Source organism: Staurois parvus, unplaced genomic scaffold (genome assembly GCF_062004578.1).
Source record: "Staurois parvus isolate SC_StPar_1 unplaced genomic scaffold, SC_StPar_1.0 ptg000387l, whole genome shotgun sequence".
Classification (NCBI taxonomy): Eukaryota; Metazoa; Chordata; class Amphibia; order Anura; family Ranidae; genus Staurois; species Staurois parvus.
The window spans coordinates 6370917-6387964 of NW_028318183.1; the positions used below are offsets into that span (position 1 = coordinate 6370917).

General features: G+C 41.4%; 1 protein-coding gene across 1 annotated transcript in view; it reads left to right on the forward strand.

Annotated features, from left to right (window-relative positions):
* The window catches only part of WASF3 (WASP family member 3), a 91099-nt gene that overhangs the window by 36208 nt on the left and 37843 nt on the right, over nucleotides 1-17048 (forward strand). The window contains exons 2-3 of the mRNA XM_089685823.1: nucleotides 4354-4443; nucleotides 15291-15432. Of these exons, the coding sequence (XP_089541949.1) occupies nucleotides 15300-15432 (133 nt within the window). The 5' untranslated portion in view covers nucleotides 4354-4443; nucleotides 15291-15299. The remainder of the gene's footprint in view (nucleotides 1-4353; nucleotides 4444-15290; nucleotides 15433-17048) is intronic.

Here is a 17048-nt window from a genome sequence, read left to right on the forward strand (position 1 = left end):
CCATTACATTTGCTACTGCTAACAAAGATTGCAGTTTGTATAGTTTATGGTTCTTAGAAACCTTAATGTAGGATATTTTTAAAGTCAAGAGATGTATAAAGGGTGACCACATTTTAATAAGGGTAAAATGACACCATGAGACACCACTAAGGAGATTTTGATGGGATACAGTTTTGATATACTAGTTTTATTAAAGAAAAAATATTTAACAAGTGTAAGATTAATAGCCAGTTGGTTGTAGTTTCATAAAGTGGTAATACAAATGTATTTCTGTTTTTATCTTTGTATACGGAGGACTCTGGATACCTGGTGGAGTTAGAAGGCAATCAATCTTGTACAGTATGACTCCTTAGCTTTGCCAGGAGGAAGACCTAGTAATGTTATTGACACATATACAAGTGCACTAGAATCCAGTATGTTTTTTAAACTAAAAAAAAAAATTCTACTGTTTTTGTATTAAAGTGTATGTAAACCGGACATCTGGTTTTCAATATGTTTGACATCATGCTTTGATGGGCAGAGAACAGTTATGCTTACTGCATTTGTGCCTTTTTGGATTAGCTTTTGATATTCGTTTCTAAGCCTTGCTATTGGCCAGTGAGATTAATCATCAGTCAGGCTTAGGAGGAGGAAGAAAAGTAGCATATGCATATACTCCCGCGCTGGAAGATGGACTCCATATAGGCTAGAACCACATGTAGGATGCCTAGAAGATGTACACCTTGCTGCCCTCAATGGACCAGGGAAATCCAAGTGTACTGCATGCAAAGGAACAAAACAGAGGGCACACAGGCCTAGTGCATTACCTTTTTAAAATGAATTTATTATGTAAAAGAAGTGGTAATATACTCACAAAAGATAAAAAGTCAAGGGCACATCATATAAAGTACAGCAAGGTCCAATCTCACTGGATAGTAACTGCAATGGGACTCTTGGACCTCCAACTGGCTGATGCGTTTTTGAGGTCTCTCCTCTTCCTCAGAGCCCTAGGAGGAGGAAGGGTTCGACTTGGACAAAAGAGTCTGTGTTTTTGCACTCCATACACCCAGGGCCTTGGGAACATATCTGGCTGTAAATTGGAGAACTGAATTGCAGAAGCACCTGGAGACTTTGAGGTCCTTTTTTCACTTCAGGGTCTCTTTAAGTACCTTTTTTTTTTTTTTTAATGGTACACATCATAAATATTCTTTAAGTCTTCCTTTTAACGTGCAATTGAAGATATTGTTGCCAGTAGTGTGTAGCTTAGCAGAACATTTAACCTTGAAAGATTTGAACAGCAACTTAGTTGACAAAAGTTGTGATTATATTCCTCTAAATATCGGTGGGCTGTCCCATGACGACATTCTTACTCCTCGAAGACATATGCCACTTTCATCTAGCGCTTGTTGACTTTTCTTGTGAAGTGGTTTCTTTGCATTATTCATGCACAAAACTGTGCATTAGTCTGCAGTGTTCCTGTAGAGGTTCTTTTTCTCTAGAGATTTGCTGTATTTGGCATGCCTAGCAGATGTGTGTCATTTATTGGCCTGTTCAGTTATGTGTAAACGAAAGTGATTGTGAAGTGTTACCATGTTGTCTATTTCATAAACAGATGTGTGCCAATGAATCAAAGTGATGATTTCTAGAGCCCTTTCTGCCGTCGCCATGGTGACTGCTAGTCATCAGTGCATCTTGTGTGCACCTGTGTGCAATGTTCCCCATCTATGTTACAAAGCACTTTGTTAGAACTCTTCATTGTGTTACAGCTATGAGGTTTCTTACAGTGTGCTAGTTTAAAGGGGGTTCTGTTTTTACTTAGGTCTCATTTACACTTGCTTTAAAATGTGGCATTGGACACGCTTTTTTTAAAGCACTTTGAATGCCAATCAAAGCACCTGACACTAAATAAAACGGTACGCTTACAGTCCTGTTTACATGTTATGGTTGCTTCACTTCAAAAATGATACCTCATGTCACTTTTTGGTGCTTCAAAGCCTCCATAGATGTCGATGACAAAACTTGCTTACAGCACCCGCAACTTTGAGGGGCTTTTATTCAGCTTTAGCTTTGCTTTGTTTTGTTGGTATTGCAGGTATGCGGTATCCTGTGATGCACTGAAAAACCAACAAGTGAACCAGAAAGATGTCATCAGCCGTCATGTCCGGTTCATGTGTATACAGTGAAGAAAATAAGTATTTGATCCCCTGTTGATTTTGAATGTTTGCCCACTCACAAAGAAATGATTAGTTTAAAATCGAATGGTAGGTGTATTGTGACACTGAGAGACAGAATAGCAACAAAAAATTCAAAAGAAATGCATGTCTAACAAATGATGCACTGATTTGCATGTTCATGAGGGAAATAAGTATTTGATCCCCTATCATTCAGCAGGATTTCTGGCTACCAGCTGTCTTTCATACAGGTAACAAGCTGAGATTAGAAGCAGTCTCTTAAAGGGAGTGCTGCTAATCTCATTTTGTTACCTGTATAAAAGACACCTGTCCACAGGCGCAATCAAATAATCAGATTCCAAACTCTCCACCATGGCAAAGACCAAAGAGCTGTCCAAGGATGTCAGGGACAAGATTGTAGACCTACACATGGCTGGACTGGACTACTAAACTATCGCCAAGCAGCTTGGTGAGAAGGTGACAACAGTTAGTGCAATCATTCGCAAATGGAAGAAACACAAAACAACTGTCAGTCACTATGCAAGATCTCACCTCGTGGAGTGTCAATGATCATAAGAACAGTCAGGAGTCATCCCAGAACTACACGTGAGGATCTTGTCAATGATCTCAGGCAGCTGTGACCACAGTCGCCAAGAAAACAATTGGCAACATACTACGTTGACAAGGATTGAAATCCTGCTGTGCCCGCATGGTCCTTCTGCTCAAGAAAGAACATGTCCAGGCCTGTCTGAAGTTTTCCACTGAACATCTGTATGATGCAGAGGAGGACTGGTTGAAAGTGTTGTGGTCAGATGAGACCAAAATCCAGCTCTTTGGCATCAACTCACCTGGCCGTGTTTGGAGGAGGAGGAATGCTGCCTATGACCCCAAGAACACCATCTCAACTGTCAAACACAGTGGTGGAAACATTCTGCTTTGGGGGTGTTTTTCTTCTAAGGGGACAGGACAACTGCACTTCATCAAAGGGACAATGGATGGAGCAATGTACCGTCAAATCTTGGGTGAGAACCTTCTTCCCTCAGCCAGGGCATTGCAAATGGGTCATGGATGGGTGTTCCAGCATGAAAATGACCCAAAACACATGACCAAGGCAACAAAGGAGTGGCTCAAGAAGAAGCACATTAAGGTCCTGGAGTAGCCTAGCCAGTCTCCAGACCTTAATCCGATTGAAAATCTGTGGAGGAAGCTGAAAGTCTGAGTTACCAAACGTCAGCCACCAAACCTTAATGACTTGGAGAGGATCTGCCAAGAGGAGTGGGACAAAATCCCTCCTGAGATGTGTGCAAATCGGGTGGTCAACTACAGGAAACGTCTGACCAACAAGGGATTTGCCACCAAGTACTAAGTCATGTTTTGTGAAGGGGATCAAATGCTTATTTCTCTCATGAACATGCAAGTCAGTGCATAATTTGCTAAACATGCATTTCTTTTGAATTTGTTTGTTGCTATTCTGTCTCTGTGTTACAATACATCTACCTTTCAATTTTTAGACTGATCATTTCTTTGTGAGTGGGCAAACATTCAGAATCAGCAGGGGATCAAATACTTATTTCCTTCACTGTATATTCTGTGAGTGTCTGGTGCAGATGTCACATCTTTTGTGCAGCGTGGAGCAGCAGGAAGGTGAGCAGGGTCCAGACTGGAGCCGAGCAAGTAGCAGAGGGCACATGTGGTGTACAAAAAAGTAATTGAGGATCAGCAAAGCTGGGGGTCACTACTGAGGGGGGATCAGCAGAGGTGGAGGTTAATACTAAGTGGGGCATCAGCAGAGCTGGGGATACTACTGAGCAAGGGATCTGCTGAACGAGGGTACTAGTAAGCTGGGGATCTGCTGAACAGGGCTACTACTGAGCTGGGGCTGTATTTGCCCTGTCAAAACAAATTGAAAAGCATCACGAAGCTTCATAAACACTTCAAATAGCATGTTGATGTGGTTATGTGGTTAATGTGTTTTGAAGTCAAAGCAAGTATAAATGAGTTATCCATCCTCCTCCTGACGGGATAAGTGAGAGGAATGGGTCAGGATACAAAGCTGCGGGCCTGTGAAGGCCTGAAACTCTGCGGCACATCTGCACATGTGCAGAATCCAAGAGGGAGGGTGAATGGGGTAGCAGAAATGTGCAAAATACCCATGTGATGATTTTTTTTAATCTTCTAATTCTTTTTTTTTCCCCTCTTTTAGAATTTGCTCCACTGGAAGTTGTCTGATCGGTAACAGGCACCAAGGACCAATGTTTGGCTTCCTCTGAAGGATTTTTTTGATGTAAAACTTGTAAGTAGAAATATAGAGAAATTTTTAGAACCTGTGAGCTTGATTCAGGAATGCTACCAAGTACAATTTTCATAGCACTACATTCACAGGAGTAGTTGAACACTTACCATACTGAGAGCTGAAGCTCCTGTTTTGTCTTTCTATAGTGATTTTAATTTTTGTGTTTGTGGTGGAATCCACTAGAGCAGTGGTCTCCAACCTGTAGCCTGTGAGCCAAATGCGGCCTTGGGGGACTGTTCGTCACATGAAATTGAGGCACTATTCCTCCTACAGATACTAACAATGAGGCGCCATTCCTTTCACTGACACAAACAGTGGGGCATAATTCCTCCCACTGACACCAACGATGGGGCATTATTCCTCCCACTGACACAAATGATGAGTGACCATTTCTTCCACTGACACCAACAATGGGGCACTATTCCTCTAATTAATACCACTGATGGGGCACTTTTCTGCTTCCTTACCACAGGTGCTATGTAATTGTTTTATTCCCACTTACCACCAAGCCTGAGGCACTGTTTACTCCCACTGATGTTGGGGCATTTCCTACTCCCTCTGGCCACAGTCTGGCCCCCCCAAAGTCTAAAGGACAGTAAACTGGACCTTATGATGGAACCTCCTTTTCTTGAATCCTAAGGGTTAGGCTTAGAAAGCTTGGGCTTTCTAGTGTAAATTTTCTGGTCTTTTCAGTTGGACCTGTTTTTTTGTTTTGCCCAAGTTTCTCTTTTGGGAGCTGTTATTCTGGAACTTATCCTAGCGTTTTATTTTTTTTTTTCTTTTGACCACACCTTGTTGTTTAGTCCAGTTAACATTTTTTAAGATTGTTCCACTTGTTTTAGTGGATTGCTGGTGGCTACCCCTTGACAATGGCTTGTCTGTCTTGGTTTGGAACACCAGGTTGACTCTTTGGGGGCTTACCCTTGTTCATGGCTGTTCACCTTTCTTGCTAGGGTTTTTCTCTGCTTTAGATTCTGACATTGGTCCTTCAGGTAACTTTATGTTCCAGGTGGCTCCAATATCTTGGGTCTTTCAGTGACTGTTTTCCACATTTTGTACTATTGGACATTTTGACTGTTTCTAAATTCCTGTATCCTTCAATGCAAGAGAAAGCAAATAAAATGTTTCTACTTAAAATACATTTTTTTCTTGGAGTCCCATGAGGGACAAGTCCTGTATTTACTCTGGCTACTGCGTTCTCACAAAAATGAAGCATGCTGGGTAGCGAAGGGGTTATACAGGTGCTGGCTTACGATTTTTCTGTTTGCCAGTTTCCCAACCTGTTCAGGTGGCAGTATATCCAGTTTCTGAATTCCTGTTTCCCTCAACAAACTTCGAAAAAATATGTTACAGTAGATACCAAAATCATATTTTTATTCTATAGGTCCTCAGGCTTTCATAACATGATTTTCTGAAAGCCTGAGAGAGATGATATGTTTTGGGGTTTTTAGGAAATTGTCAGACCTCTTGTGCATTTTTAGCAGGGCTCTGTTGCTGCCGATGTAACACTGAAAGCTGCCTGACGAGAGCAAAAAGTAGAGTTATAACCTTTTTTAATGTGTTGCTGCTCCTTGATTGTCAGATATTCGCTAGTTAGGTCCTAGGCCGAACTGTATTGCTGAGCTGCCATGTAGTGTGCAGGGAAGTTAAAGGAAGAGGGAATTGCATGACTTGCCTTAAGAAGTCTAAATCCTTTTGCAAATATTTTTTATACATGTGTTTCTTCTATATATTTAGTGGTTTACTAGTGCTAGATGTGAAAGAGAAGTTTTACTTTGAGTGGTTATAGTATAATTTGGATTGTCCAGTTCCCATGTGTCTGTTAGATGTCATACATGGAAACCTATCTTTTCTTATTATCTTGCAGTCAATGATATGCAAAGACTGTACAAGTTTTCATTGAATTAACTGTTTTACAAACACAAGAGAAGTAGAGTTTTATTTGCCTTTTGAACCCAGTAAGTCCCCTCCCCATTCCAAACATGGGGAAAACTTACATCTTCCAATTAGGATCTGTGAGGTGGCAGGTAGGGAGGGGTTGTGGCTCCACTTTAACTTGCATGATTTAACCAACTGAAATAGGCTGGAATTGCCTTTTTCCACTAGGAGAGATCTAAAACAGAGTAGAGAAAGCAAAACTGTATATAAAAAGGGACCAAAGAAGATGATGGTCCTTGCTAGCATCAAACATTTCCATTGAAACATTAGTGGTTCGCTTCAACTGAAACTACAGGTGTACCAAAAAACAAAGTACAACTTCCAGCACAAATACAGTTAGGTCCATATATATTTGGACACAGGCACAATTTTAGTTTTTTCAGGTATTTGCCAAAACATATTAAAGCTATAGTTATATAATGGATATGGGCTGAAAGTGTACACTCTCAGGTTTAATTTGAGGGCATGTACATCCAAATTGGAGGAAGGGTTTAGGAATTACAGCTTTTAAGAGTAGCCATCCCCACTTTTTCAAGGGAGCAAAAGTAATTGGACAATTGAATCAAAAGCTGTTTCATGGCCAGGTGTGGGCTACTCCTTCGTTATTTATTCATCAATTAAGCAGGTAAAAGGTCTGGAGTTGATTCTAACTGTGGTATTTGCATTTGGAATCTATTCCTAGATTGTAAGCTTGAAAGAGCAGGGCCCTCAATCCCCTCATGTTTTGCATTGTATTGGTATTGTTCTGTCACATGTTCTGTCCCCCTTTGTAATGTACAGCGCTGAGCGAACTATTGGCGCTTTATAAATACTGTATAATAATAATAATAATAATTGCTGTAAACGTACATCATGCGTTCAAAGGAGCTGTCCATGTAAGTGAAACAGGCCATTGTAAGGCTTCAAAAATTAAACAAATCCATCAGAGATATAGCAGCAACATTAGGAGTAGCTAAATCAACAGTTTGGTACATTCTGAGGAAAGAAGAACACACTGGTGAGCTCAGCAACATAAAAAGGCATGGACGTCCATAGAAGACAACAGTTTTGGATGATCGCAGGATGCTCTCTATGGTAAAGAAAAACCCATTCACAACATCTAGACAAGTGAAGGACACTCTCCAGGAGGTGGGCGTATCATTGTCAAAAGTCTACAATCAAGAGAAGACTTCACAAGAGCATATACAGAGGGTTCACCACAAGGTGCAAACGAATCATAAGCCTAAAAAATAGAAAAGCCAGATTAGACTTTGCCAAAAAACATCTAAAAAGCCTGACCAGTTCTGGAAAAGCATTCTTTGGACGGATGAAACTAAGATTAATCTGTACCAGAATGATGGGAAGAAAAAAGTGTGGAGAAAGCTTGGAACAGCTCATGATCCAAAGCACATTTCATCTGTAAAACATAGTGGAGGTAGTGTGATGGATGGGCATGCATGGCTTCCAGTGGCACTGGGTCAGTGGTGTATATTGATGATGTGACAGAAGACAGAAGCAGCCGGATGAATTCTGCAGTGTTTAGAGATATACTGTCAGCCCAGATTCAGCCAAATGCAGCAAAGTTGATTGGGCAGCGCTTCACAGTACAGATGGACAATGATCCAAAACACACTGCAAAAACAACCCAGGAGCTTTTGAAGGAAAAGAAATAAAATATTCTGCAATGGCCAAGGTAATCACCTGATCTCAGCCCAATTGAACATGCATTTCACTTGCTGAAGGCAAAACTATAGGCTGAAAAACCCACAAATAAAGAACAACTGAAGACAGCTGCAGTTATAGCCTGGCAAAGCATCCAAAAGGAGGATACTCAGTTTTGGTAATGTCCATGGGTTCCAGACTTCAGGCAGTCATTGCCAGTAAAGGATTATCAACAAAATATTAAAGATGAACATTTTATTTATGATTATATTAATTTGTCCAATTATTTTTGGTCCCTTGAAAAATGGGGGATGGCTACTCTTAAGAGCTGTAATTCCTAAACCCTTCCTCCTATTTGAATGTACATACCCTCAAATTAAACCTGAGAGTGTGCACGTTCAGTCCATATCAATTATATAACTATAGCTTAAATATGTTTTGGTATATACATGAAAAAACTAAAGTTGTACCTGTGTCCAAATATATATGGACCTAACTGTAAAACAGTTCATGTAGAGTGTAGATCCTGTTGTGTTCTAAATTCTTTTTCCAGGGACCTCTCTCTTAGATGAATGCTCACACTGAACTCTCCAAGATGCAGACAACTCCATAAGAAGAGGATTAACATGTCAGCATCTTCTTTTACTAATACTTTAAGCTAGGTGGTTGAGGAAGAGAACAAGTCAACAAGCAGCCCTTATATATTTTAACCCACAGAACAGGTCAAAATAAATTGATCTATTCTATATGTGAGTTGGGTTCAGTATAATTTTATGCTGGATTTTTGTCTCAACAAATTGACTTGTAATAGGTGTGGTCTGTTTGGTTTATAGACAGCTTTAATTAAAATGTTTTTAACATATTTCTAATGTCTGGTCTCTAGGAGTAATTACTCTGAAAGTTGCCTCCTTTTGGTGGGTGGAATTATGTGCATTAACCTTAAACTGCTTTTCTAAACCTTTTCAGCACAAAGAAACCCTTGAAATAACTTTTCAGTCCCAGGCAAACCTTGCTAAAAATTGCTATACCTACGACTCATGATACATTAGTGTGATAGTCAGTGGGAAGAATGTTTCTTACACTTGCGGTCATTGGGAAGAATTACCCCCTTACAGATAGCCCAAAAAATCAATGCTGTCAGTGGGAACTTATCTGAGAGGCAGAAATTGCTTGTTGCTCAAGGAACCCCTATAAAGCTCTGGGGGAATCCTAGAGTTCCATGGAAAACTGGTTGAGAAACCCTGACCTAAAGTATAAACTTGAAGCTTTTGGATCAGTTATGTCTTTCCACATTAGAACAGCTTTGGAACAGATATTACATACAAACAACCCATGTGGTATAGTTCAAGGGATGGGTGCTGTGTACACCAAACACTTGAAAATATGACAGCTAGAATCTAATTCCCAACAGAAGCAGACATGTTTTAGTTAGACACCAAAGAGTTGCTTAGCAACTTAGTGGTTAACCATTTGTCCTAGATTCAGTTCCTACTAGGAATGCAGGCTACCTTGTTTGCAGTTTCCTCCAACAATTCAAAAACACACGGACAGGTTAGCAGGTCTCCATACAAATTGTTACCAGTATGTGCGTATGTATAACTACAGAACGAAAGAATGTCACCAGCACACCACTGATCTCCAGAATGGGCCCAAAGCTTTATTCAGCAATCACATCCTTGTAACAAGCAACATTTTGAAGCCGCACAGGAACCCTTCATCAGGCATGTGTTGTCACATGCCTGATGAAGGGGTCCTGCATGGCTCCGAAGTGTTGCTTCTCTTACAATGATGTAATTGCTGAATAAAGCTTTGGACCCATTCTGGAGTTCTGTGGTGTGCTGGTGACATTCTTTTGCTCTGATTACCTTCAGTTCCAGCCAACAGATGCTGCAGCACGCATCTGCACTTACAACCACTTTTCAGGAACATATGTATTGGGAATAGTATGGTGTATGACTGCAGAAGGAACATTACATTGTAAGCTTGTGTTGAGTTGGGACAAATGTACCATATTTTCGCTCCATAAGACACACCTGACCATAAGACGCGCCAAGGTTTTAGAGGAGAAAAACAAGAAAAAAAATATTCTGAACCAATGGACTGCAGACACAGTACAGGAGATGACCAGAGACTGCGGACACAGTACAGGGGATGACCAGAGACTGCGGACACAGTACAGGGGATGACCAGAGACTGCGGACACAGTACAGGGGATGACCAGAGACTGCGGACACAGTACAGGGGATGACCAGAGACTGCGGACACAGTACAGGGGATGACCAGAGACTGCGGACACAGTACAGGGAATGACCAGAGACTGTGGACATAGTACAGATGACCAGAGACTGCAGACAGTGCAGGGGATAACCAGAGACTGCAGACAGTAAAGGAGATTACCAGAGACTGTGGACCTTTGGGGAGGGAGGGGGAACGGGTACCTGAATTTGACAAGTACCCGCTCCCACTTCCGCGGAGTTGTCCTTCCTTCTTCCCGCGGTGGCTTCTGTGACAGCCGAGTGCCCACTGTGCATGTGTGAGAAGCTCTGCGCTTTGTGAATGGCCTGGAGCCTTCTGTGACCTGTCAGGTGTAACAGAAGACTCGGGACCATTCACAAAGCGCAGCGCTTCTCGCACATGCGCAGTGGGCACCCGGCTGTCACAGAAGCCGCCGTGAGAAGACTACAGCGCTGGAGCGAGGAACAGGTAAGGTCCTGCAGGAGAGAAGAGCTAAGCGGCTGACCCGATATTCTGACATGGTGGCGGCAGAAATACCGGACCGGCCGCTTTACATTCGCTCCATAAGACGCACTGACATTTTCCCCCCTTTTTTGGGGGGAAAAAAGTGCGTCTTATAGAGTGAAAAATACGGTAACTTGTAAATGTTCTTGTTGTGTATATAATCCAACAAATAAAGATGATGGGAGTCTTTCTGCTTCTTTTTTCAAAATGTTTTCAAAATTTCATGTTACGTAGAACCGAGAACTGTAACAGGGAATTTTGAATAAAAAGAAGACGTAAGACCAGTGCTCCATCACCTTTATTTGTTGAATTATACAGAGCAGTATGTGGGAGTCTGATGGATGCTGAAGCATGAATACGAAGTCCTCATGCACACAGGACGTTTTTACAGCGGCTGTTTTTGGCTTTTGACATTTTATTCTACAGCCAGTAAACTCCCCAGCATGCTATCCTATGTATTCATGCACACATAGAGTGTAAGCAACGTTTTTTGGCTGGAAAAACCCCCCAGAACTAGTGGGTTTCTAGAGGAGTTTTTTAGCTGTGAAAACGAGCTGATGCTGAAAAACTTAGTAAATTGCGGCAAACCAGCGTTTTTGGACTTTTTAGACCCAAAAACAATTTTTGGGGGTCAAAAAAACCTGTAAAATTTGCAAATGCGATGAAGTGGCAAAACGCAGCTAAAAACTAATGCAAAAACAGCTAAAAATGCTGAAAAACTCACGTTTTTAACGTGACTTTACAGAGCTAATGTTACCAGCGTTCTTAAAACGCCCAGTGTGCATGGAGCCTAAATTGCAACACATGCAGCTCACTTTTGCTGATATAACATACAGTATATAAATAATAAAATGTTCAGAAGCAATTCAGTTCAGTTTGCCAGTGTAATTATGTTCATGTTAAAGTATCTGGTTTAGCAGCCATGACTAAACAAGCTAATTTTCAATCTGGGCACGTGGAATACAATTCCCTTGACAGAGCTTGAAATTTGCAGCTGCTTTTGGACACTTGTAGAAAATTATTGTAGAAATGATTCAGACAGTTCACCGTGATTAGATGAGTGTGTTTACTGGGTACTTAAAGCAGAACTACACTGTATCTGACCACCTCAAACCCAAAACGCTATTTATTTAATTTTTAATATTGAAAGCAAATTCAAACATACATCCATGTCTCCATGCTTTATTTTGCTGATAAATCACCTACATAAACACCCTAGCATCTCTGGCCATCTTGAGTAAGGGCAGATGATTCATGTAGCATTTACTTCTTGGAATCCATCTGCCCTTAGCTCAGGCAGATGGGAGGGCATGCTTAGCTGAAAAAAACCTTCACCTCCTAAAGACTCCTGGGATGTATGACATCATTTGCCTAGGCCTGGAAACCAGAGAGTAACTGAAGAAATATAAAAAAAAGTTTAGAACAACTAAATATTATATATGTTCCTTTCAATTTTCTAATGCTAGCAGCATAAGGATTAAAAATAGTCAATGTTGATTGAACGAGTGAAGTTCCTCTTTAAAGGCATTGCACACTTTCTGTTTCAGTTGTTTTTTTTATTTTATTCTGTTTTCAACAATTTACATAGTAAGTAAAGGAACAGTGGAACAGGATAGTACATAATCATTTTGCTATGCTTAATATAACATTGTAAATAGAAAGCCACAAAGTCTATCATATAGCACATCAAGGTCAGTTATTAATATGTTACAACTTCCTGAATGTAGATTAGAAATAATGGTCCCAGACATATTTCATCTCTGGACTGGAATTAGGTACAAAATTGTTTAAGGGAGGAAAAACAACCTCCGTGACAGGCAATCAGAAAACAGAAAAGGGCAGTATCTAGGAAAAACCAGCAAAGAGGCATTGTACACTTTCAAATGGTTTTGTTTTAACTAGGTATTAGTGCAGTTATATTCCCTGTGTAATTTGTTTACCGTACCCTGTAATGATTGGCTCACATGTTGTGGCTGCAGTTTGTTGCTTCATGGTTTATGGATTCCCCCTTGTCCATGTATTCATTCACCTAGCTTTTTGCTAAAGGGACAGGCAACTTTTTTCTGGGTCACACAGTGTCCAATCCATGCCTCACCAATTCCTCTGTGTTGCATTACAAATGTAGCAATGTTAATGTGGAGAAAGATTGCATGGTAAGCTCTCTGTTTGTTCTGCCAGTTTGTTTATGTCCGATCTAATTACGGTTTAGCTCTCACCTGTAGAACACTAGGTTGAGGGACCCAGGAAATGTGGGATATGTAGTTTCAACACAGGATTTGTCAGTTCTTAAACTACAGGACAGAGATCATTTATTATGTGTGCTGTGCTATGTGGCATGCCTCACAAACTGCTGACAGGAATGTGAAGATTTACTCTAGACTGTGTGTACAGGGCAACAAATGACACAATGAAACTCCATGATCAATGAACATCTTATGCAGGTGAAAAATGCAAGGTGCAGATTGGAAGGTTAATAATGCCTTTAAGGAAAGGGGGCAATAGTGCATTTGAATTGGAGCTTACAAACACAAATGTACCCTTTAATTGAACAGAAAGTAATTATTATTATGGTGAATTCCGTACTCTTGTCCAGTATAAAGCCAAACTTTTTTTTTGCTTTGGGCGGACTAGGGAATGGCCAATTGCCTTTCCTCTCTGTCCTGTAAACATTACATGATCCTTTGCAACCCGACTTTCTACCATGCATTTGTTTCACCGGCCACGTTTCAGTTTTGGTCCCAATTAAATTTAATGTGGTTACATCACCTTACCACTATCAGGGGCATTTAGTCCATTGCATTTCTACAGGAACACGATCAGCTTGCAAGTGCTGAAATTTTTTCCTATCTGCAGATTAGACACTTCAACCTGGATCAAATATCAACCACAACAGACTTCAAATATTGTACCATTTTTGAGAAATTATGCTACACCGAACCATATGCGTGGGGGCGAGCACACAACTTTATAGGACTGTTATCTGGTTCAACAAACATCCCTCCTGCCTAAGTTTGGTGGTGGACAATGAAGTTGAACCTTTTTCTGGAGAAGAAAGATTGATCAGAAATTTAATTGGATATGACTTACAAGGTACTGTCTAGATCAGGGGCGGACTGACCATTTGGAAACTCTGGCACTGCCCGAGGGGCCGGGGTCAGTAGGGGGCCCCATGAGATGCCCCTGGTACCTTTTTCATAGGCATTTTTGAGTTTGGGCAAGGACACTGGGGCCCCATGATCCCCTATTGCCCGGGGGCCCCATGAGTTGTCAGTCCGCCCCTGGTCTAGATGTTACCTTTTTCTTACCAGAGTAGCAAAGTTCATCATGGGTCCCCATCCTCTTGTTTTCAGGGCTGTGGAGAATCCAGCACATACATACTTGGTGGACCTTTCTGTTAGGATTTGGAAGATCTCAAGCTACTTTCTCGCTTGTTTGATGTTGCCCTCCAACAGGGCACTCATATTGCCTTGCTAAATAACAATAACCAGGGACTGAACAGAAGTCACTTTAAGCTCTTACTACAAGTTACAACAAAAGCAAAGCAAACTTTTTGCCAGGTCCTGGAAAATATATATGCTCTATATCAGTGGTCTCCAAACTGTGGCCTGGTGGGGTGGATGTGGCCCTTTGCTTGCCTTTATCTGACCCTTAGGACACTATTCCTCCCACTGACACCATTGATGGGGTACTATTCTTCCCAATAGAAACAAATGTGGGGCATTGTTTACTCCCACTGGACACAGTCCGGCCCCCCTAAAGCCTGAAGGACAGTAAACTGGCCCTTTGCTTAGAAAGTTTGGAGGCCCCTGCTCTATATCATGACTACTAAACCTAGGGTCACCCAAGTGATGATACACACCAAAATCACCAAAAAGTTGTTTTATTGCAATATAACAAAGTACAAACATAGTTGTGTCAGATATGCACAGACAGATACAAATGCAGGTAATCAGGCAGTTCAATACATTTTTACCATTATGCCTTTTCTTTTGCCACACTGACATCCCAGCAAGTTTTAATAGGCTATGGAATCCACCCCACCCCCCATCCCTCTTCTACTCTGTTCTGGTATCATTCTGCCCTGCAACTACCCTAAGCTATGGCTGTGGAGGGGCATGTAGTGAATACTCAATTAGTTTTTCATTGTTTTTAATTAATACAACTTGTCCCTTTGTGGGGGGTGAAAAATATAAATATAATATTTTTATCTTTCATGGTATATGTATCCTCTTGCTGACTGTACACTGGCTTCAGTGTACTTCCTTTTTGGTTTTGTTTGTTATTGATTCTTTCGTTGCCCTGCTGTATTGGTATTGATGAAGCCGATTCATCAGTTTGTCCTATAAACGGCTTCTTGATAAAAATCTGATTTAGCAGAGCTCTATAAGCTGAAATCTAAAGGAAGGTAATTCTATCCTATTGGGGGGGGGGCGTTTCTCTAACAGACAGTAGATTACAGCAAACATGTCATTGATTGCTTATTTGGGTATGTTGATGAGTATAACAATTTTTTTCTCTCCTCAATACAGCTATGAGCCATGCCACTGGTCAAGAGGAACATAGAGCCCAGGCATGTGTGCCGGGGAACTGTGCCAGACGGGATCACCAGTGAACTGGAATGTGTAACCAATAATACACTAGCAGCGATCATCCGACAGCTTAGCAGCCTGAGTAAGCACCCTTTATTTCCTTCTTATATAAACCAATGCAGATGAATATTTTTTTAGCACAAATAGTACAGGATAGGTATTTACTTTCTCCAATCCAACACATGGATGTTATTTGGGGTATACACATTCTTTTTTTTTTTTTTTTTCGTTTAACCTGAGGGTTAAACTAAAAAAAAGCTGACAGATCCCCGAATCTACACAAATGAAGCGACACTGACTTCAGCTGAACTGTCAGCGGTACACACTGCACACACATGACCGAAAGCTGGCCAGTTCAACACTTCAGCTGTCTGTGTTTACCCTGTTTTACACTAGGCAATTTTTATGACAAAATCAACCACTTTCAACCAGCTGTTGAAGTGATTGCCTAACCAAAAAACCCCCCAAAAAACTAAAAAGCATGTCACTGCTAGAGAGATTTTTTTTGTTTTAAATATCAAACGGAGTGCTTTATTGACCAAACAATACACCATTGGTACAGAAACAAAAGGTACAATGTGATACACAATCTGCAGCAGAATGAAACAAAGAAAACAATAGACAGGCACTGTTCATCCATATAGTACAACACCGAAATAAGGAATGACAAAATCGAATAGAGATAACACACTTGAGCATAGTATAAAACACATACAGCAACCACGAGCAATATCAGACCCAGAAGAAAAGGAAAAGAGGAAGGGAGGGTTGAAGGACAGGGGAGGGGAGACACAGGGGGAGCAAAGGAAAAAAGACACTACTCAGATAACCATGGAGCCCACACTTTGTCATACTTCCAAGGACAACCCCGATTAATGTACGTGAGTTTATACATGGGGAGAGTGGCGTCCACCCGCGCCTCCCAGGCTGATAACTTCGAAGGGGCCGGAGAAGTCCATTTAAACAAGATCTCTTTTTTAGCATAAAACAGTAGGTAAGATATAAGACGTTTATCATGGTGGGACCGCTGGTCATCCTCATGAATACCCAGCAGGGCCAACTCCGGCAAGAGAGGTAATGACAAACGCAACCTGAGATTGATCTCAGTGAAAATCTCATACCATTAGGCCAGAATCATGAGGCATGACCAAAACATATGAAAAAAGGACCCCAGTTGCACATGACACTGGGGACAAACAGGGTCCCAGGCAGGGTAAATTGTGTGAAGACTCTGAGGGGTATAATACACTCTATGAAGGAATTTGACCTGAATCATTTTATCTCTAGAAGAGACGACCAGCTTAGGACCCCTTTCCAAATAATCCTCCCAATCCTCCTTGTCCAAGGTCAGAATATCAGCCCGCCATCGGTCCCACACATCGGAAGAGAAGGGTTACCCCAAAGTGGTTGAGCTAGAGACCATTGACCGGGCAAAAAAAAGTGACACCGGGCAGCCACCCACACCCTCCAGTAGTACGCATAGGTTCCAGCATCCCTTCATATGCCCTCGGTCCCCTATACATGAAATTACGTAGGTTTGCTAGGGAGCCCTGGGAGGCTGCCTCCAAACACACCGCCGCATTTGATCTAGAACCCATGCACCACCAATAAACGGAGACTAATACCGCTGCCCAAAAATACACTCAAAAATTGGGCAGTGCCAGCCCCCCAGCCGGGGAGGAAGCCAAAGAGTGGACT